Raw genomic sequence first — 22,500 nt, 5'->3', positions numbered from 1 at the left:
ACAAAACGCTAGATGTGCAAAATGTCCATAATAGCAACATTATAAACATGCTAACGAAAATCAGGAGACGTAAATCAGGTTGATGTGATCTTTAAAATCCATGCTAGAAACACGCTAGCAATGTGTTATATAGGCTAAAACAAGCTAACAACCTCAAATCTTTGTAGAAACAGGTTAGCAACATGTAAACATGCTAACAATGTTAAATCATGGGGGAACGAAATGTCAACATGTTAAATCATATCAGAACATTATGTTTTTCTAATAGACTGCATTGACTTCAAACAAGCAAAAAATATCTTAACAATAGTCTAGTTTAAATGTTTCTACAAGTTTCAGAAGTCTCTCTCAGGTTGCATCAAAAAAAAATAGCATTCAAAAGAACATTATTATAACGTTCACTGAAAACATTGAATTAATGTTCTTGTGACTCATATTCTAGAATAGAACAGATCTTTATCATCATTGTCAAAAGCACAACAAACAATAAAAAGAAAATTTAATGGGAAAGTCACTTTTTAACACCTGATTTGCCTGTGATGAAGCTTTAAAGACTGTAAGTCTCCAGGCTCTGCTCTGTACACTAAAGCTGAGGGACAGAGGGACTTTTTCCCCCTCTTAAACTGTCTGATTCCTGACAGCTCTCTGCCGTTTGTGGAGAAACTACCAGGTGGAAATTATCATAAACGTGTGTCCACTGTGGACGTCAAGAGAGCGTTTGCTGGGTTTTCAGAAGCCATATTTAATTTGAGTGCAGTGAGGATTTTTAAATTCAAGAAATGTGTATAGTGTGTGTTGTGTGTGCAATGTGTGTGTACAGTAATGTACACGTACACACTGAGGAAAGTGATTAGATGACTTAATTTTTAAAAAGCGAGGTAAACCGGTTGCCTTAAATGTATTAATAAATAAATAAATGCATCATAACAACATGTTGACTCACTTTTATTTATTTATTATTTTATTGATTTTTAAATATACACATGCACACACTCACACATATATCCCATTCTTCTGATTTTTAGAATAGAAATAAAGGTGATCTGCGGTATTTCCGTGCTACTTGAAGAAATATTTAAATAAACACGTAAAATTGCATTATTGTTTATATATTTGTGTGATTTTTACCTTTACAGGAGCAATTTAAATTGACATAACAAAAATTACATTTAATGGAATAATTAAAATTAATTAACTTTAAAATAACTAATAATAACTTTAGAATTAATGCAATACATTATATATATATAAACACACACACACACACACACACACACACACACACACACACACACACACACACACACACACACACACAGTTAAAGTCAGAATTATTAGCCCCCCTTTAAATTTATTTGTCTTTTTTTTACATATTTCCCAAATGATGTTTAACAGAGCAAGGGCATTTTCACAGTATGTCTGATAATATTTTTTCTTCTGGAGAAAGTCTTATTTGCTTTATTTAGGCTAGAATAAAAGCAGTTTAACATTTTTAAAAATCCATTTTAAGGTCAAAATTATTAGCCCCCTAAGCTATATATTTATCTATAAATATCTGTCTACAAAACAAACCATCTTTATATAACTTGCCTAAGTATCCTAACCTGCCTAGTTAACCTAATTAACCTAGTTAAGCCTTTAAATGCCACTTTCAGCTGTATAGAAGTGTCTTGAAAAATATCTAGTCAAATATTATTTACTGTCATCATGACAAAGTTAAAATAAATCAGTTATTAGAAATGAGTTATTAAAACTATTATGATTAGAAATGTGCTGAAAAAAATCTGCTCTCCGTTTAACAGAAAATGGGGGAAAAAATAAACAGGGGGACTAATAATTCAGGGGGGCTAATAAATCTGACTTCAACTGTATATTAATTCATTCATTTTCTTTTCAGCTTAGTCCCTTTATTTATCAGGGGTCGCCACAGCGGAATGAACCGCCAACTTATCCAGCATATTTCACGTAGCGAATGCCCTTCCAGCTGCAACTCATTCTTGCTGCGAGGCGATCATGATACCCACTGCGCACTTATATTTATAAAAAAATTAATTTGATAGAATAACTATAATAAATTAAATATTATAAACAAAGTTGTGTCCATTCAATAAAGTGAACTATATCAACAATAGACAATAGTAAAGAATAACAAAGAGATTCATTAATAAACCGTCTTTCTCAAGGATGGTTAATGTATGATTAAAGTATTTGTGCTATAACATATCATATATTAATCAATAATGTACCAAAAAACTTTATTCTATCAATAAATCATTAACAGTCTTATTTATGTGCTATTAATAGCCTGCTTTCAGAAGTCTCCTGTAAAAGCACACTCCTGTTTGTTTATCTAAACATTTTATTTAGTATTTTAATTTATTATTTTATTTTAATATTTGATTTTTGATCTAATCAAATTTTATTTTTAATTATACTTATATTATATTTAATATGTATTATATTTAATTTTATTTTATTTATTTATTTATTTATTTATTTATTTATTTATTTAATTTATTTTATTTTATTTATTTATTTATCTATTTATTTATTATTAATTTTTTGTTAGAACAAAAGTGAATTTTAGACATTTTAATTCCAATTTTACTTTGCATAATAAAATGTTGTATATAATCTGGGAAATTTAGTATAAATCATTCGGTAGAAATTTTAGATGTATACAAATATATTTATATTTTAATATATATTCTATTTTAGGTTACTATTTATGGTGGAGTTTGCATGTTCTCCTCATGTTTGTGTGGGTTTCCTCCGGGTGCTCCGGTTTCCCCCACAGTCCAAACACATGCGCTATAGGTGAATTGAATAAACTAAATTGGCCGTAGTGTATGAGTGTGAATGAGTGTGTATGGGTGTTTCCCAGTACTGGGTTGCAGCTGGAAGGGCATCTGCTTTGTGAAACATATGTTGGAATAGTTGTCGGTTCATTCCACTGCGGTGAACCCTGACAAATAAAGAGACTTAGCCAAAGGAAAATGAATGAATGAGTGAAGTTACTATTTATTATGTGCTAATAATACCCTGCTTTCAAAAGTCTACTATTAAAAAAAACCATTTGTTTATCTGCTGTCACTGCAGGGACTCAATTCTTTCCCACCGGCTTTAAATGAGCAACAACAAAAAACATCTATATGCTTATTTTTAAATCGCACAAGTTCCAGCTTGCAGGTATTGACTCCAAACGAGATCCAAATGCTCAACTCTGACTGCAGGAAGTGCGATTTGCCCGATTACTTCCAATATTAGTCCTTTTTTGTTGCCGTGTTTATGTCTGGCGTCTTATTCAAGCCTGTGTGTGTCGTTGCACCCATTTTAAGAGCAGGTATTGTTTGCTGGAACCTCCCGTATAGCTTATGATTTTGACGTGCTTTGTGTGGTTAAGCACACAGGACAAAATTCACAATGAAACCATTAATCAAACACATAGTCTGCATTAGTTCCCATGCTCTGCTTATGAGCCCGTGGGGACCAATGGGCCGAGCGTATGTGTACACAAGTGCATTCACAACTATTTTAACCTTGGAATTATTGTTATTATTATTAAATCATTATGCGGGTTACAAGCAAGCTGGATTTTTAAGGCAAGACACTGTGGGTGAATGGGTCAAATTCAATCAAAATAAATAAATATTTACCAGTGTACATCCACAGTTGACTGATTACATTAAAACTGCAAGCATTTCTTTTTGTATTAAAGGCTTACTAAAATTATTGTTTGAAAAATATAATAATGCATATTGTTATTCATGTAGATGAATGTTTGGATATGTAAATGAGGCATTGTTTCATTAAATATGCCCTAATTTGCATGCATTTCTAGCACAATAATTAAAATTCTTATTAATATTATTATTTTTATTAATATAAAATGTATACAGTTTTAATGTTATTTATTTATTTTTTGATATTTTTTAACTTTTATGTTTTATATTTGAGTTTGTTTTTTTATTTTATATTTTATTATTTTATTTACCATTTTATTTTTCATTTTGTTTGTAATTTAAGTGATGTTTTTATTTAATATAATTTCCTTTTATTATTTAATTTAATTGTTTTAATTTAATATTTTATTTTATTAATTTTATTTTCCATTTTATTTGATTTTCCATTTGATTTTTGATTTTTTCTATTTTATTTTTCCATTTTCATTTGTAAATCTTTTATTTAATTTAAATTCCTTTTTACTTAATTTAATTGTTTTAATTCAATTTAAATTTAATTCATTATTTTATGTTCCATTTCATTTGATTTTTCATCTGATTTTATTTGTTTTTCTATTTTAATTGTTCATTTTCATTAAATTTAGTTTTATATATTAATTTATTACTTTATTTTCCATTTTATTTGATTTTTCATTTGATTTTTTTTGGATTTTATGTTTCCATTTTTATTTGTCATTTAATTCAATTTAATTTCATTTTAATTCAATTTAATTTCATTTTAATTCAATTTAATTGTTTTAATTAAATTTTATATTTTAATTTATTATTTTATTTTCCATTTCATTTGATTTTTCATCTGATTTTATTTGGTTTCCCGTTTTAATTTTTCATTTTATTTGTAATTTTTTATTTAATTTAATTGTTTTAATGAAATGTAATATTTAATGTATTATGTTATTTTTCATTTTATTTGATTTTTTATTAGATTTTATTTTCTATATTTATTTATTTTTTCATTTTTATTTGTAATTTTTAAATTTCATTTAATGTCCTTTTTTATTCAATTTAATCGTTTTATTTTAATTAAATATTAATTTACTTAATTTTTGATAAACTAGAATAAAGCTTGTTAAAGTAAATTTTTTCATTTCAATCACTTCCAATTTTAATTCCATTTTAATTTGGATAATAAAGTGTTGTATAAAATGAGGGAAATTAGAAAGAAATTAGAAGAAAATAAAACTTATATGAAATCTAAAGCACCCAAATAGATAAATTGCTACAAAAGAGACACTTGCAAGCACATTTGAGATGTTTTTCTAGCATTAGAGGCCCAAATCTGGCAGATGCCCGCAGGGTCTGGTCTTGATAATTGGTTTTGATCAGCCTATTAAATGTCCATTAGCTGAACGCACGGGTGAAGCTCTTGGTGTGTATATGAGTTTTCCTGCAGATGAGTCAGGGAGTGGGCACGTCCGCTTGATTATAGTTATTATTACCCCAGAGAACAGCCCTGTCTGCACTTGTCTGCTCTTTACATTGACATGTTATGATTGTGTTTGTGTCGTGGAGTGACAGGAGCAACTTCTTCTGTGCAAAGAGAAAGCCAATGAATGAGAAAGTGAGAGAGTGAAAGCGAAAATGCAGTGCAGCTCAACATAAGCTGAAGACATCAATATAAACTCAGACTTACTGTAAAAGGTTACTACTGTAGTTTTCTTTCATAAAACCTAATGGACTGAAGGTTATGAAGGCTTGTTAATGTCACTGAATAAAGAAATACAGTTGAAAACCATGTGTGACTTTTATCTTTGATTTTTCACAGAATTACAAGATCACATTTTATAATTCTGACTTTGTTCTCTTGAAATCCGGACTTTTGTCGGAATTCTGAGTTTACATGTTGAAATCCTGACTTTTTAATCTTGGAATTTTGAGCTATACATGTTGAAATCCTGACTTTTTAATCTTGGAATTTTGAGCTATACATGTTGAAATCCTGATTTTTTTTTTACATTTTGGAATTCTGAGTTTACGTGTTGAAATCCTGACCATTCGATGTTGGAATTCTGAGTTTACATGTTAAAATCCTGACTTTTTAATCTTGGAATTCTGAGTTTACATATTAAAATCCTGACCACTTGATGTCAGAATTCTGAGTTTAAATGTTAAAATCCTGACTTTTAAACTTGGAATTCTGAGTTTACATATTGAAATCCTGACTTTTAAATCTTGGAATTCTGAGCTTGCATGTGGTAAAATCCTGACTTTCTAAATGTGGAATTCTGAGTTTACATGTTGAAATGCTGTTTTTTTATTTTAGGAATTTTGAGTTTACATATTGAATACTGACTTTTAAACTTGGAATTCTGAGTTTACATGTTGAAATGCTGTTTTTTTATTTTAGGAATTTTGAGTTTACATATTGAAATACTGACTTTTTAAACTTGGAATTCTGAGTTTACATGTTGAAATCCTGACTTTTTAATCTTGGAATTTTGAGCTATACATGTTGAAATCCTGACTTTTTAATCTTGGAATTTTGAGCTATACATGTTGAAATCCTGATTTTTTTTTTACATTTTGGAATTCTGAGTTTACGTGTTGAAATCCTGACCATTCGATGTTGGAATTCTGAGTTTACATGTTAAAATCCTGACTTTTTAATCTTGGAATTCTGAGTTTACATATTAAAATCCTGACCACTTGATGTCAGAATTCTGAGTTTAAATGTTAAAATCCTGACTTTTAAACTTGGAATTCTGAGTTTACATATTGAAATCCTGACTTTTAAATCTTGGAATTCTGAGCTTGCATGTGGTAAATCCTGACTTTCTAAATGTGGAATTCTGAGTTTACATGTTGAAATGCTGTTTTTTTATTTTAGGAATTTTGAGTTTACATATTGAAATACTGACTTTTAAACTTGGAATTCTGAGTTTACATGTTGAAATGCTGTTTTTTTATTTTAGGAATTTTGAGTTTACATATTGAAATACTGACTTTTTAAACTTGGAATTCTGAGTTTACATGTTGAAATGCTGTTTTTTTATTTTAGGAATTTTGAGTTTACATATTGAAATACTGACTTTTTAAACTTGGAATTCTGAGTTTTCATGTTGAAATGCTATTTTTTTATTTTAGGAATTTTGAGTTTACATATTGAATTGAGTTCACATGTTGAAATCCCTACTTTTTAAATTTAGGAATTCTGCGTTTACATGTTAAAAATGGCCTTTTGATCATGAACATTTCTTTACATGCTGATAAAATTGTTATGATGGCAAAATTCTGGGATGTAAAGAGATTTTCAGGATCAAAAAGTCAAATTTGAGATGTAACTTCAGAATTCCAAATTCTAAAGGTAAGAATTGTAACATCCAAACTCAGGATTTTGAGATTAAAGAGTGAATTTTTGCATTTAAACTCAGAATTCCAAGATTAATTAGTCAGGATTTTAACATGTCAACAAAGAACTTCAAGATTAAAAGTTCAGAATTCTAACATGTAAACATAATTCCAGAAAAAATGTCATGATAGCAAGATTCTGGGAATTCTGCTTACATGTTAGAATTCTGACCTTTTAATCTTGGAATTCTGGGATTGCATCTTGGAAATCTTACCTTCATTCTTGGAATTATGACCATACATCGCAAAGCTACAACTTTACCCTCAAATTGTTTAATTTAGTATTTTATATCTATAATTCTTCATCTAAATATCGCACTTCTGACAATGGTCATCCTTCGAGAATCCAGAGTGTAAGAATTCTGAGAGACTTAGATTGAGAGATTAAGGTTAGATGCTGGTCAATGCTTTTTACTGCTACTTTGACCTCGCTTGCACATACTTAATAATAATAATTAGTTTTATTTATAAATGGTGCCTTTCAGGACACCCAAGGTTGCCTTACAACAAACATGCCAAAAACAATTAATAAAACATTGCCAACGTAATTTCAAAAAATTAGAATATAATCATATAATCATAAACTTTCACCCGGACAGCACACACAGAAGCAGATTGTGTAAGCCTTCACTTCCTCACAGAGTAATCCCACCGGAAACACAGAGGAAGCGTGATTACGCGCCGTCATGCATGCATGGATTATAAAGTGTAGATTATGGAGCAGTGGTGCAGGAAGAGGGCGGACGATGACATCACGGATGCGGTTCCCTCTCCTGTATGACCACCAGATAAATAATCCATGTCTGAACCGACGGGCAGCGGATTGAAGGATTACTCTGGCCTTCGCTCGACCAGTTAATTAGAGGGAAACTGAAGCATCCCGCTTTATGAATAAAGTCATCACTGGGTCACTGGGTGGGACACGAGTGGGGTTTTCCACAGGAATTAGAGTGAGGTGGGAAAACAAGAGTTACACTGCATCTTGAGGACACATGATGATCTTTAGTTTATGTTAAAAATACATTTTACGCATGTTTTACTTGTGTACAGGGACGTTTTTGTTTTTTGGTTTTTTGGTTTTGTGCATTATTTTTAATATATTTTAAAGAGCCCATATTATGGGTTTTGAAAATGCCCTTCCATGTAGTGTCACACAGCTCTAAGTGAAGTGAAATGTCCAGCTAAGGCTTAAATCTGTAAGTGTACAGTGTTTAAAACTGTTGATTCATCTATAAAAGAGTCGACTCATAGTGCTTCAAACGAGTCGTCTTGATAACGAGTCATTAGGTGTTTCGTGATGACGCGGCTACGAAACACAAGTAGTTGCGCGCGCAAACCTGGGAGATTTGAAACCTGCGGCCCCGCCCACTAACAGAAAAAAAGCAACACACACACACACAGAGACACACACAGACACCGGTCGAATGACGTTATTATTCGCGGATATAACTGAGGACGCGGGTGGTGAGGGAGGTGTCGCCGACGCCGCTATGGACGCGCCGGCCCTGTGTGTGTGTGTGTGTGTGTGTGTGTGTGTGTGTGTGTGTGTGTGAAAAGAGCAGGTAGACTGTGATGGGCTAGGAGATCTCCTCGCCAGTTCTTGGACTTTTTGCTCAATAAAATAGTTAGTCGTCAGTATTTTCTAGTCGATCGTCTGTATTTACATTCACCCACTGGCAGCCAAAATCCACTATGAAGCATGTATGCACTGTGACTACTTTTATATTGTTGATTATCTGCTGGGCGTTTCACTCTGTCTCGCGCTGAAGCCTGTCAGTGTCGTCGACCAATCGCAGCAGGCTGTCATTGGTCCAATCAGCGCAGATTAGCTTCGCGCTGAGGACGGGTTTGGGAACAAATGAATCGCTGAACGATTCATATGGGAGTCGCTGGGATAATTAGGTAAAAATAAATGCAGTTTATAAGACCATCAAAGTGTTTTTTGACCTTGCATGCATATTAGACTGTTGTTGGAGACCCTTACAACCTAAATATGACCCTATTTCATGTATAATATGGGCTCTTTAAGCATTTTTTACATTTAAGCTGTGGTTGATGTTTATTATATAAATCACACAAAAAAAAACAATATTCATTACTTTAAACACATTTAAAAATCAGAAATTAAATAGTTAAAAAAAGAAAAAGTATTAAAATGATGGATGGATGGATGGATGGATGGATGGATGGATGGATGGATGGATCCAGCCCTGCCTGTAAAGCAGCTCTTATAAATATACAATATTGTTTTTATTTAATTCATACATGTCTTCAGCGGCATCAAAGTCCCTTTAGGGCAAGTCATTTCACTTGGCGGCCATCTTTGAAACGCCTCTCGGGCAGTATGTCCGGGCCTTTTGTTTGAATGGGGAACCATCAAATTCTTCAAAATTGTTTGCCAAGCTTACCAGTAAATTTCATATTAGGAATCACCAATAAAATTAAACAACAACTCTCTCTTTAGTTTCATTTCTAAACGTCCAAATCATTAAAAATCTGCAGAAACTCATGCCTGATCCTAAGCTTCTCCCCTGGAGGATTGTTAGTCTATATCGATCGATGATTGGCCAAATCACTCAAAATCTGCAGAAACTCATGCATGATCCTAAGCTTCTCCCCTGGAGGTTTGTTAGTCTATATCGATCGATGATTGACCTGATTGTACTAGAAGGCGGGCTTTATTTGCCATATAGCGATCGATGATTGGCTCCTGAATTAGTAGGCGGGGCTTTCATCAGCATATTGAGAGTTACACTTTTCCCCATTCAAAAAGATATGAGTGATACGTCTTGTGTATTCTATAGTCTTCATTGGCATTTAGTAAGGGTTTTTTTTCTTTAAATGTCATTTGTTACTAGTATTATTAATAATTATTATATTTGATTTATTACTTATAGATGAACGTCCAACTGTGATCATGTCACTAATAATAAAAACTTATAAGCAAACAAACATAAAAGATTGTCCCAATTCCAATGAATCACAAAGCAGCAATTCTGATATTTTATACAGAGTTTACATGATCTCACCTCTGATTGGTCTTTACTGGCATGAGGGCGGGACCAAGCTGTCACTCACATGAGAGCCACCCAGAACAAACCACACCCATCCAATCAAAACCACATGAACAAAAATCAAGTCCCACCCTACACCTTTTTTCTACCTATTGAAAAATTTATTTCACTGACATTCATGTCTCAAACTTCCTCTCATGCTGACTTTAAGAATCATGCTGACTATGAATCTTTGGACTAACAGTCAGATGCTTTTCACTGAAAATCAAGCAGAAATAAAACCAAAATACTACTAAACAAATGAATACATTTCAAATCAAATCAATTGGTGACCCAGCAAGCTTTAAAGCAGCACCTAGAAGACCAGAAAAGCTATCTTGATCTCAGTGGAAGGTGAATTTCAGGCTCGCCTTTCGCTGTAAGTGACAAATTGGCCCCTGAGGAAATCATAGGTTGAGTAAATATAAGCAGAACTCGGCACCTTGCCAGTTCCAACAGAAACGTCTGCCCATTCGATCAGCACACTAAATTCAGACCATCCAGGATCCCTTGGGAAATCTGCATTCAACATTTTCTCACAAATGACACTTTGGATTTATTCGTGCCTTAAGTTTAAGGACATATTTAGGGTCTATTAGAAACATGCATATCAGCCCATGTCAATGCAACATCCCTCCCCATTCAGATTTATGAACAGCATGATGTTTTATTCATTTTTTCAGATGCTAAAACAGCACAGTGGCGCCTGCGATAAAACTCAGTCAATAATGTCTCTGTGTGAAAGAGAAAACTCATGATGAAGACATATCTATGACATGTACTATTTATATTGCTTCCCCAAGGAATTCATAACCATAATTAATAACTTTTTTCTCGTGATCTCATTTTGGCGGTCAAAAACAAAGCAGGAGCCTGTCAACTTTATATTTATATGATGTTAGAGATATGTAAACATCATTTCAAAGAGCTATTTGTATTATTAACAGTACATTTTTGCATAAACAGTTTCTAAACTCCCCCTAGTTAAATGTAAAATAACAGCGACATCTAGTGTTTCAATATCGAATGGCGCCAAAGTCAGTCAGCATAAAATACATCTGTAAAATAAAATATAAGCTTAATTCTTCTCGTATTTGACACTTGTTTCAAATAATAAACCTATTTCTGACTAGATAATGCGTTTAAGTCGTAAACAAGCACCAGAATAGCCCATACACAAGAAATAAGCACACAATGTCCGCCTAAAATGTAAACAATGAAATATTTGGTACTCACTCAATTTTCTCATCATTTCTGCGTAGTTTTAGTCGGTTTTGATTTCGTTCTTCAGTCTTTGTCTTCATAAAACATCCATGAAAGGTCACGTGACAGTGCGTTCATCTGTTTGTATGCCTATATCGAGTATCAAACAAATGATAAAGACTTGTATGGGAATCAAACTAAGCGTTATTTCGTTTTAAAAGAAATAAAGCACAATACAAATATAAATTATTACAATTTTAGACTTATTTAAGTTATAATACTTCAAAAGTTATTTGCATATTATTAAATTCCTGTCTGCCATATGCTAGTCATGCTAGGTAGCTGATGTAATTATCCACACGTGTGTTTGGACGAGCGCCGATTACCATCCATTAAAAGTCACCAAAACATGATGCATTATGATCAGGAAACGTGCTACTCGTCTCATTTGTGAGATAAACTATTTTGTTGCATGGTTTTGGACTATGACTTGTGCAGTTTTCACCAGAAAATGAATTGTTTTAACCAATGTAAGAGTTGTCTTCATAGCAGGGCATGAAAGTTACACAACAGGAACTCCATGTACATACTGAAACCTCATAACATGCTGATGCAACCCTGCAGCCACAGGAGAGCACAATTAACGCAATCCCCATGTCATACTATCATAAGATTCAACAATTTAAAGGGGTAGTTCACTCAAAAAATTAATAATAATATTATTATTGCTCTTATTTACTCGCTCTCAGGCCATCAGAAAACGTAGGCGACTATTTCCCTTCAACAAAACATCACAAAATAGCTAAAACTGTGATGAATCATAAAATCAACCTGGTATAAAAAACACAGGCAAAACAAAATCCCAAAAATACACTGAGGTGTTATGAAGCGCATGATCTGACTCTGCAATAACCTGAACTACATCTAGCATGGCCCGAGTCACAGTAAATCAACAGAAATCTTTCATTTTTGGGTGACCTATACCTTTAAGCATGCACTTAGAAATTAATACAGCATTGTTAGTCTAAAAGGAAACACTAAAGGGCTTGCAATGATTGCAATAAGTGGAAACTTAAGTGTTTTTTTCGTAGTTGCATGTTTTTTATTCTCTTTCGGGCATCTGTGATCCTTTGCCATTCATAAGCACCAAAGATTTACAGAGAGAAACATTCAGAGGGATGTTCAATCGCATGAGTGTTTTGAGTACAAACATCCAAACAGAGGGGAACTTGTATTGAGTTAGCAAATGAATAATTGACTCAAGGAGAGATCAAGCTGAAAAATTAATACCGGTACGGTCAATAACAACAGAAACAAGTGAACATGGAAAGTTTTATGAGTGCCATTTGACCGAGTTAAAACATTTCCCAGTCATATAGCATCAGATATTTGACATAAATGTGATTATGCAGCTTTGGAGCAATTACGTAAACATATACAGTGCATTGTAGTGAATACTGGTGATCTGAGCATGCAAACAAATGTTTTCAATGACGCAAAGCCTTTATTCAATAGAGTCTATTCCCAGATGTTTTGTTAGGGTGTCATTTAAATAAAAAAATACAGCCTTCATAATATCAAGTGATCAACTTCATCAGAGCATTAGATGGCATGTTTCCAATGCTTAAAAAAGCTTTTCTTGCTTGGTATTTTTGTCTAATTTTCCGATATTAATATCTAAGCATTCATTATTCAAAACAGATTTACTCAAGACGTTGAATGACATGAGAAATGCCACTTCTGCTAGTTTTGCTGCTTCGTTTTAGCATATTCTTCGCTCAAAATTCAATCCCTTTTGTGTAAAAGTTTTGCTGCAATTTTGCTTATCAAGTATAACTCCATCTTGATTTAAGAACGTTTAGAGCAATGTGTCTAACCACGTTCCTGGCGGACCACCATGTCACTGCATGTTTTGGATGTCTCCTTTGCCGGTCACACCCATTACAGGTCTTTCAATCTGTGCTAATAAGTACAGTGCTAGTGGTCCACCAGGAACATGGTTGAGAAACACTACAACCAGGGTTGCCCAAACTCAGTCCTGGAGGGCCGGTGTTCTGCATATTTAGGCTCCAACCCCAATTAAACACAGCTGAACTGGCTAATGAAGTTCTTCCTAGTTATAATAGAATCTTCCAGGCAGGTGTGTTGAAGGAAGTTGGCGCTAAACTATCTAGGACACCGGCCCTCCTGGACCAAGTTAGGGCACCTCTGGTTTAGACACATGTATTAGGAAAAACAACAAAAACACCAAGTGTGAAAATCTTTTTTTTTTCTTTGCTGTGTTTAACTATCTGGAAGCATATTAGACTTCAAAATGCATGTGCTTTCACAAGTCTGGATTTTAAACCCAAATCAAGAGGAACCCAAGAAGTGCTCTTCTTTATTATTAGCAGTCCACAACTCATCACCGGCGTTTTGTGGTGTTTCCTACACGATTCATGCTTCTGCTCATCTGTGGGAAGTGTACATTTGGAGTTCTGGCTGTTGGGCCGTAGAGACCCAGGTTTCTTGCAGCCGTGGACTTGCGGGGTGTTTTGATGCAAGGGAATGGAGAGTAGATCTGCTGCTGTGCTTTTGGAGGATCTCCTGCTAATGATGAAGCGCTCCTTCTGAAGGAACTTCCACTTTCGGAGCTGGAGGAGTCGGAACCGGGACGGCGGGTGGATAGGAGCGAAGCCGGAGATGGAGTGGAGGGATTGGCTTCTTCAATGGTGGAATTGGGATTTTGAATGCTGGAATTGGAATTTTGATCTGTGGGATTGGGATCTTGAATGGTGGGATTATGATTTTGAACAGTGGAATTGGGATTTTGAAAGGGGCGATTGGAATTTTGAATGGTGGAGTTGGGATTTTTAACAATGGAATTGGGATTTTGAATGGTGGAATTGGAAATTTGAATAGTGGAATTGGAATCTTTAATGGTGGGATTGGTTTCTTGAATGGTGGAATTGGGATTTTGAAGGGTGGGATTGAAATCTTGAATGGTGGGACTGGATTCTTGAATGGTGGAATTGGGATTTTGAAGGGTGGGATTGGAATCTTGAATGGTGGGACTGGGATTTTGAATACTGGAATTGGGATTTTTAATGGTTGAACTGGGATCTTGAGTGGTGGGATTAGGATCTGGAGTAGCGGGATTGGGATCTGCCTGTGGTTCTGGAGTAATAGTTGGATCGGATTGTGGATCTGGATCCAAAGCTGGTTCTGGAGTTGACGGATCTGGTGAAGATTCCGGGTCCAGTTCCAGAGAAGACAGCTGACTATCAATCTCCTGCAGTTCTTGCTGAGAAACATCTGAGCCTCCAGCTGCAGTGTTTTCCATTTTATCTTCGTCTGTTTCCTCGGATTTGGTCTCCTCTCCCTCTTTAGATGCTCCTTCAGTTTTGCTTTCATCTGTCTGATCGTCTTCCGCCTCCAGAGAGTCATCAAAGCCGAGCTGAGCCCTCGCTCGGGCAATGTTCCTCCGGTGCGCTCGAACATGTGTGCGCCAGGGCGAATGATGTCTGGACCGAACCATCTGATCCTGAAGGGGCGTTGAGTGGCCTTGAGGAGATCCACCGTTATGGATCATACCATTCTTCAAGGATCGTTGACCAGGTCTGGGTCTCCTGCCCAGGAGAAGGTGATTGACCACTGGGGATGGACCAATTTGGGAGGCAAGAACACTGGTGGCTGGACACTTATCTGTGAAGAACCAATAACACCCAGATGAGTAAATTTGCAGACCAACTTTAAGTTTGACTTGATTCAATCTGTCACCATGTTTTTAGCACGAATTGCTAACATGAATAATCATGTTGCTAGAATGTTTTCAACATGAATTAGCATGTTGCTAGCATTAATAAGGATACTGTTAGAATGTTTTAGCATGAATTAACACATTACTAGCATCAATTAACATCTTGTTAGCATGAATTAGCATTATTATTTATGTTATAACTAATTTCACAGTACAATAAACAATAAAATATATGGTTATGTAATTGCACACACATATTTATATATAAAACACATAGAACTTATGATTTCAATTGACTTTCAATCATTTTCTCTAGACGTGCTATTCCAAAATGACAGGTTTCAACATTTTAACAATTGCAAACAATAATAAAGAAGCCTCAGCATGTACCAAAACCCAGCAAAGCATAGTCTGGATGCGGAAATATCTTGATTAATCAGTTCAGCCATCACCAGAATTATGCATTTATTGCATCACACAGCAGCAGACCCCACACCACACTATACATCCATAATAAACCCACAGTTAATAATAATAATAATAATAATAATGAGTTGACCCATAAGTATCTGTACCAGTGTGGTGGATCTGCTGTTTACTGGATTGATGAGGCTCAATAGTTTCAGCTTCCACTGGAAGTCCTGAGAAAAATGTCACATTTATCACACCAAAGATGACATTTAAGAGAACAGCAGCGTACACAACGCAACTAAAGTCATAATGACACAAAATAACTATTTAACATTGAAACTACTTTAATATATATATTTCTTTTTTTTTTCTTCTAGTTGATCAACAATAAAAACACTGATAGCCGAACAAAACACACTTAGTAAAATATATTAACTAACATTAATGAAAAAGAAAATCATACTATAAATACATATATTTGTTTTAATACTGCACATCCCTAGTGCAAAACAGAACATCATCATGCATTGGTGTGGATGTTAATATACAGTTTTATCATTTATTCTCATTTATCGCAGGAGTTACGTTCTAAACATAACCCACAATAGGTGAAACCTACGAAACAGACAGCTTTATTTTTACAATTATTATAGATGTTTTAAGGCTGCAAAACCCCTCACTACACACTATACATTTTCACACTTTTCTTTCTTGTTCAAACACTCAAAGTTGAAACTTTTGTAGAAAAATAAGTCCAGTATTATAGAATTAAACCAAAGATCAAAACCTGTTGTCAAGAGCAAACATTCATTGCTGTCAGCTTCAGTGTGGATAATATTGGCGTCCAGCATAATGTTCTTTATTCAGTAACCACTGATCCACAAAGCTAAAGCAGACTCCATCCTAAAGGAAGTCACAGCAGATGCGCTGTGCACATGAAAGTTGGAGGTAAACACGGACGTGCACATTCAAATGTTATTAAAAATGAAATTATTCCGATTTCTGAGCACGACTGTCTGTGGCGCGACAGAAATTTGAACAGTGTGCCGAGTCGTAGCTGGGCACTGCAGACAGCCACCGCTGTGCGTACCCTGAAACCTTTGTTTGCATGGTGCTGCGTTGCACGGCGCATCCAGTGTCACTCCCTCTTTACGATGATCTTGCTGCGGACAACCCTTTTTGCATCCTTTTTGGACTGACACTACTAGCGATCAAGGATTTATGTAAATTTGGCAAGCTGAATGCATTCTGTACTGTAAGGACAAACGGAGGAGATTGATTGACAGTGGTCTACAACCAATCAACACGCAGAACACGATCCGCTGTAATTTTTTTTTTTAAAAAGCATGTCAAATTGCACAAAAATAAAAAATAAAAAAATCCTCAAAACAGCGAAACCGCGAAAGGGGAACCGCGTTATAGTGAGGGACCACTGTAGTTACCATTATAGTTTTTAGACATGCAGGCAAGTTATTAATACAGATCATTTTTATTTATAACTGTTTTATTGTTTTGTTTTTTGTATTTAAAATAAAATGTTATTAAATAAAATACAATGCATGAACTAAAATATGGCAAATAAAATACACCATTAATGTACATTGTAAATCTATGATCTGATTAAATATTTTAGAATTTAAAAAGCTATTAAATATTGTATAATAAAACAAACGTATTAAAGATGTACATGCTATATATAAAGATATATTGGAAAATATACAATGCAAATATATTAAAAATATGTCTTGTCTATCTATCTATCTATCTATCTATCTATCTATCTATCTATCTATCTATCTATCTATCTATCTATCTATCTATCTATCTATCTATCTATCTATCTATATATATATATATATATATATATATATATATATATATATATATATATATATATATATATATATATATATATATATATATATATATATATATATATATATATATATATATATATATATATATATATATATATTTTACAATTATTTTAACATCTAAAAACAATTCAAATGCACTGCTTTTATCATCATTACATCAGACTTTCAGCTCATAATACCAGCATGATGCTTGTACCTGTATGAATGTAGAGTAGTCCGGCCTGCTGCTGTTGTTTCTGTTTGATGCGAGAGTACTGTTTCTTCAGGGCGCTGATGTCGGTGCTCATGCGCTCCAGCATCATGCTGTTGATGGCAGCCTGGTGTTCGGCTCGTCCTGCGCCAACCGCCCCGGGACTGAGCTCTGCCATATTACTGCCATTACAGCTCTGCTCCGCTCTCTGATCTGCACAGCCAAAAAAACACTCCAGATGAAACTCAGCGTTAGAATATTGGACACTTTTAATGTGAAATTTGCGTCGGATTGTTTCCAAATCTTCCATTTATTCATTTGTACTGAAACTAAAGGTTATAACCAGGACCAGACAGAATCTGCTGATTTATTTTGGGTATTTCTGTACAGAATTTTGTACAAAATCTCTGGATTTATGCAGAATGATTTTGAGAAAATAGTAACTAAAAACTTAAAACACTCCAGATGAAAATCAGCGTAAGAATATTGGACACTTTTACTGGGTAATTTCGGTAATGGCTGCATCGGATCATTTCCAAATCTTTCATTTATTCATTTGTACAGAAACTGAAGATTATAACCAGGACCAGGCAGAATCTGCTGATATTTTTTGCAGAATTTTGTACAAGATTTCCAGATTTATGGGGAATGTTTTTGAGAGTACAGTAACTAAAAGCATAAAACAAACTGTAGCTTATATTTAAGGTTTACAATGCAAATCCAATTAGAACCACTTGTTTTGGTGAACAAAAGTAAGCCTCTTATATAATATATCTACTAAAAGACAGAAAATATTACTTTTACAAACTGTATTGTAAATTAATCAAATAAACATTTGCATATTATTCAAGAATATTACTGAAATTACTACACAAACATTTACATTAAACATAAAACAAGCAAATAGACTGATCTAAATTATAACTAAAGAGGAATGTATTATGAAAATCAGATTTTTTCCAAGTTTACATGCTATATCGGGTCCCTGATGCATCTTCTATCTATCTATCTATCTATCTATCTATCTATCTATCTATCTATCTATCTATCTATCTATCTATCTATCTATCTATCTATCTATCTATCTATCTATCTATCTATCTCTCTATATATATATCTATATATATATACAGTATATATATATATATATCTATATCTCTCTCTCTCTCTCTCTCTCTCTCTCTCTATATATATATATATATATATAGATATATATATATATATAGATATATAGATAGAAGATGTATCAGGGACCCGATACAGCATGTAATCTTGGAAAAATCTGATTGAGATATATATATATATATATTTGGCAGACTTTATATTTTGACACTCCATACACAATAAAACAAGAGAAAATGTAGTGTAAAAGCCACACCCTCTTCCGCAGCTCATTTGCATTTAAAGGGACATACATAATAAAGGTGTTTTCTTTTGCTCACACCCAAATAGAGGTGAATTTAATATAGATATTATAAATGATTTGTGGAGTATTTTGAGACATTCTGACACTGATATATATATATATATTATATATTATTATATATATATATATATATTAATACTGTACACACTCATCGTGCATTGATGTGGGTGCTAATGTAGTTACCATTATAATTTTTAGACATACACCAATCTCAAATTCCACAACCAGTTATATTTATACACATAATTTTTATTTATAACAATTTTTTAAATGTTAATAAATAAAATAAGGCAAAAATGCAATACATAAAATAAAATATTACAAATAAAATATACAATTAGTGTAGAAAGTTAATCTATTATACTAAAACATTATTATACAAGTTATATAATTTTTTATAACGAAATAAAATGTAAAGCTACATATAATTCTATATTGCAAAATTTACTATGCAAATTTATTCAAAATATATCTTTACAATAGTAAAAAGAGTATAATATGTCTCCTTTAAAGGCAGCTGGAACGACTACCTTGAATAAAACAAGAGTTGACAAATGCTTGGAGGATTAAATCCATCTGAGGGCCGATTCAGACAGGATTGTGGAGGATTTGGCAGGTTTAAGTTGGCAGAGTGAGCGACATTGAGCTCATGTTTGCATTACAGCCTTCCTTTGACAAGGCCAATATGGTTTCAGCCAATAAAGCATTAAGAAAATCAAACATCTTTTGGTTTAGCAGGACATAAATCATGGAGCAGGAGTGATGTTTGTGACCTCATAGAATGATTTATTACTATTATTTTCTATTAGCTTTTGGCTTATGAAATAAAATCAAACACAGACCTTTGAGGTGCCTTTGGTATCTTTGGATCTCAGGGGCTAGAAGGCCACCTAGTGGGCCCAGACAGCCCAGAGCGGTGACGATAGAGTCTTCATCATCCATGTCAGCATCATCATCACTCTCCCATCCATGGAGAGCTAGACTATAGTCAGGAAATAAAATGATTATGCGTGAAATAAAATAAAGATGGATGGATGGATAAATGGATGGATGGATGGACAGGATGAAAGATGGATGGATGGATGGATGGATAAATGGATGGATGGACAGGATGAAGGATGGATGGATGGATGGATGGATGGATGGATGGATGGATGGATGGATGGATGGATGGATGGATGGGATGAGAAATGGATGGATGGGATGAGAGATGGATGGATGGATGGATGGATGGATGGATGGATGGATGGATAGGATGAGAAATGGATGGATGGGATGAGAGATGGATGGATGGATAGATGGACAGGATGAGAGATGGATGGATATAAAGATTGATGAATGGATGGATGGATGGATATGAGGATGGATGGATGGATGGATAAATGGATGGATGGATGGAGAGACAGGATGAAAGATGGATGGATGGATGGATGGATGGATGGATGGATGGATGGACAGGATGAGAGATGGATGGATGGATGGATGGATGGATAGATAGATAGGATGAGAGATGGATGGATGGGATGAGAGATGGATGGATATAAAGATTGATGGATGGATGGATGGATGGATAGGATGAGAGATGGATGGATGGATGGATATGAAGATCGATAGATGGATAGATATGAGGATGGATGGATGGATATGAGGATGGATAGATAGATAGATAGATAGATAGATAGATAGATAGATAGATAGATAGATAGATAGATAGATAGATAGATAGATAGATAGATAGATAGATAGATAGATAGATAGATAGATAGATAGATAGATAGATAGATAGATAGATAGATAGATAGACGTTTATGATCTCTGCATGTGTACTGTGTGTATCGAGTGTGTTCATCTCTCGTACCTGCTGTTGGCTCTGACCGGCGCAGGGAACGGTGTGATGTTATAGGTGTATTTCTCCCTGAGCTCAGCCAGCTGTGGGAATGGGAACGGAGCCATGGAGTAAACCGTCTGTCAGCGAAAAACAAAAACAAAGCAGCCGGATAAACTACTTGAAGACGCTCTTTGCATTTTCAAACACTCAATTCTGCAACATTAAAGATTTTATACTTGATTTATCTACACAACAAGGCTCTTATATAAGTGAATTATTCATGGTTTTACCTGCATGAGTTCATTGGAGTCGATGAGTTTGTGTTCCAGCATTTCTTGCGTCAGGCAGCCCATAATACTGTAAAACTCATCTGCCGTCTGACACTCCTCAATACGCCTGACAAAGAGAAAGATCCAGAACATTTCATAAGCTTGACATTGGTCATGTTTAACACATGATCACATTGTTTTCTAGAATACTACTAGTAAATAATGTGCTAAATAAGCACAATAATGTTCGGTTTACTTTAAGGACTTGATTCTAGTTGATTATATGTAGCTGGAATAAAGTTATCATTGGTATGAATGGTATTTTTATTTAACCTACTCTCCCAGTTTGGCCCAAATGGCCAGAGCGACGCGCAGCAGCATTTCTGACCCCTCAAAAAAGACTGAATCCCAGATCTTCAGCACGGTGTGATGAGGCAAACACGTGGCAAACATAGTCAGAAACCACTGCATGGTGAAGACGTTGGTGAGCGGAGGCTCGTAGCTGCCTGAAACACAATAAAGTTTATTATAATCAAAGACATTGTTCACATTCATGTTTAATGCAGGGTTTCTACACACCTCCAGCTTCCCGATTGGCCACTTTTTGAAGGTGGTGGAGGTGTTGAGAAAGTTCTGGAAGCTTCAGCCGCAGCAGGTCTCTGAACACGGCCATGTCCACTGAAAGTGCTCGCAGGTTATTGGCGAAGTAACTGTCCGGAAGCACCTTATCGATCAAATAGATCATCACCTGTACCACAACATTAGTTAATGGTTGATTTTTAATAATGGTAAAATTAAATTTAATTAAATTAAAATGCAAATAAAATAAAAATTCTAATTAAATGAATGCAAATTAAAGCAAACAAAAATGCAATTAAAATAATTATGCAAATAAAATAAAATGGTGTTTGGTCATCTATTAATTTTTATTAAGATTAAAGCATTTTGTTTATTTAAACCAGGCATGGGCAAACTCGATCCTGGAGGGCCGGTGTCCCTGCAGAGTTTTGCTCCAACACTAATCAAACACACCTGAACACCCTAATTAGTGTCTTTAAGATCACTAGAAAGCTACAAGCAGGTGTGTTTGATTAGGGTTGGAGCAAAACTATGCAGGGACACCGGCCCTCCAGGATCGAGTTTGCCCATCCCTGATTTAAACTGAAGGGTCATATAAAGTGGATGAACGCTCAACTGTTGTACATTAAATTGATTACAATTCTATTTGGAAATAACTAAACTAAATCAACTGAAAATATAATGAGAATTCTGAAAACAATATATACATAAAATAGACAAAAGCAACTAACATAGAAAATGAAAATGTAATGGATGAAATGAAAATGTTAAAGTACTCAGTACTAAAAAGTGTTGCAGTTTGTTTTAATTAACGCATACATATAATCGCTAACT

General features: G+C 34.2%; 1 protein-coding gene across 4 annotated transcripts in view; it reads right to left on the bottom strand.

Annotated features, from left to right (window-relative positions):
• Window positions 1-12,424: 12,424 nt before the first annotated feature.
• The window catches only part of tbc1d30 (TBC1 domain family, member 30), a 26,186-nt gene continuing 16,110 nt past the window's right edge, over window positions 12,425-22,500 (bottom strand). For 2 of the 4 annotated variants that reach the window (XM_056456151.1, XM_056456153.1), the window contains 8 exons: window positions 21,667-21,835; window positions 21,425-21,593; window positions 21,109-21,214; window positions 20,849-20,955; window positions 19,833-19,972; window positions 17,571-17,777; window positions 15,662-15,727; window positions 12,425-15,031 (listed from right to left, as the gene is read on the bottom strand). In XM_056456151.1, coding sequence (XP_056312126.1) covers window positions 13,752-15,031; window positions 15,662-15,727; window positions 17,571-17,777; window positions 19,833-19,972; window positions 20,849-20,955; window positions 21,109-21,214; window positions 21,425-21,593; window positions 21,667-21,835 — 2,244 coding nt within the window. In that variant the 3' untranslated portion in view covers window positions 12,425-13,751. The remainder of the gene's footprint in view (window positions 15,032-15,661; window positions 15,728-17,570; window positions 17,778-19,832; window positions 19,973-20,848; window positions 20,956-21,108; window positions 21,215-21,424; window positions 21,594-21,666; window positions 21,836-22,500) is intronic. The other 2 variants (XM_056456152.1, XM_056456154.1) reach the window with 1 other exon arrangement.

Source organism: Danio aesculapii, chromosome 4, assembly GCF_903798145.1.
Source record: "Danio aesculapii chromosome 4, fDanAes4.1, whole genome shotgun sequence".
In the NCBI taxonomy this organism is placed as follows: Eukaryota; Metazoa; Chordata; class Actinopteri; order Cypriniformes; family Danionidae; genus Danio; species Danio aesculapii.
Note: the sequence above shows the minus strand (reverse complement) of the source record. Positions and strands in the feature narration are given on the sequence as shown.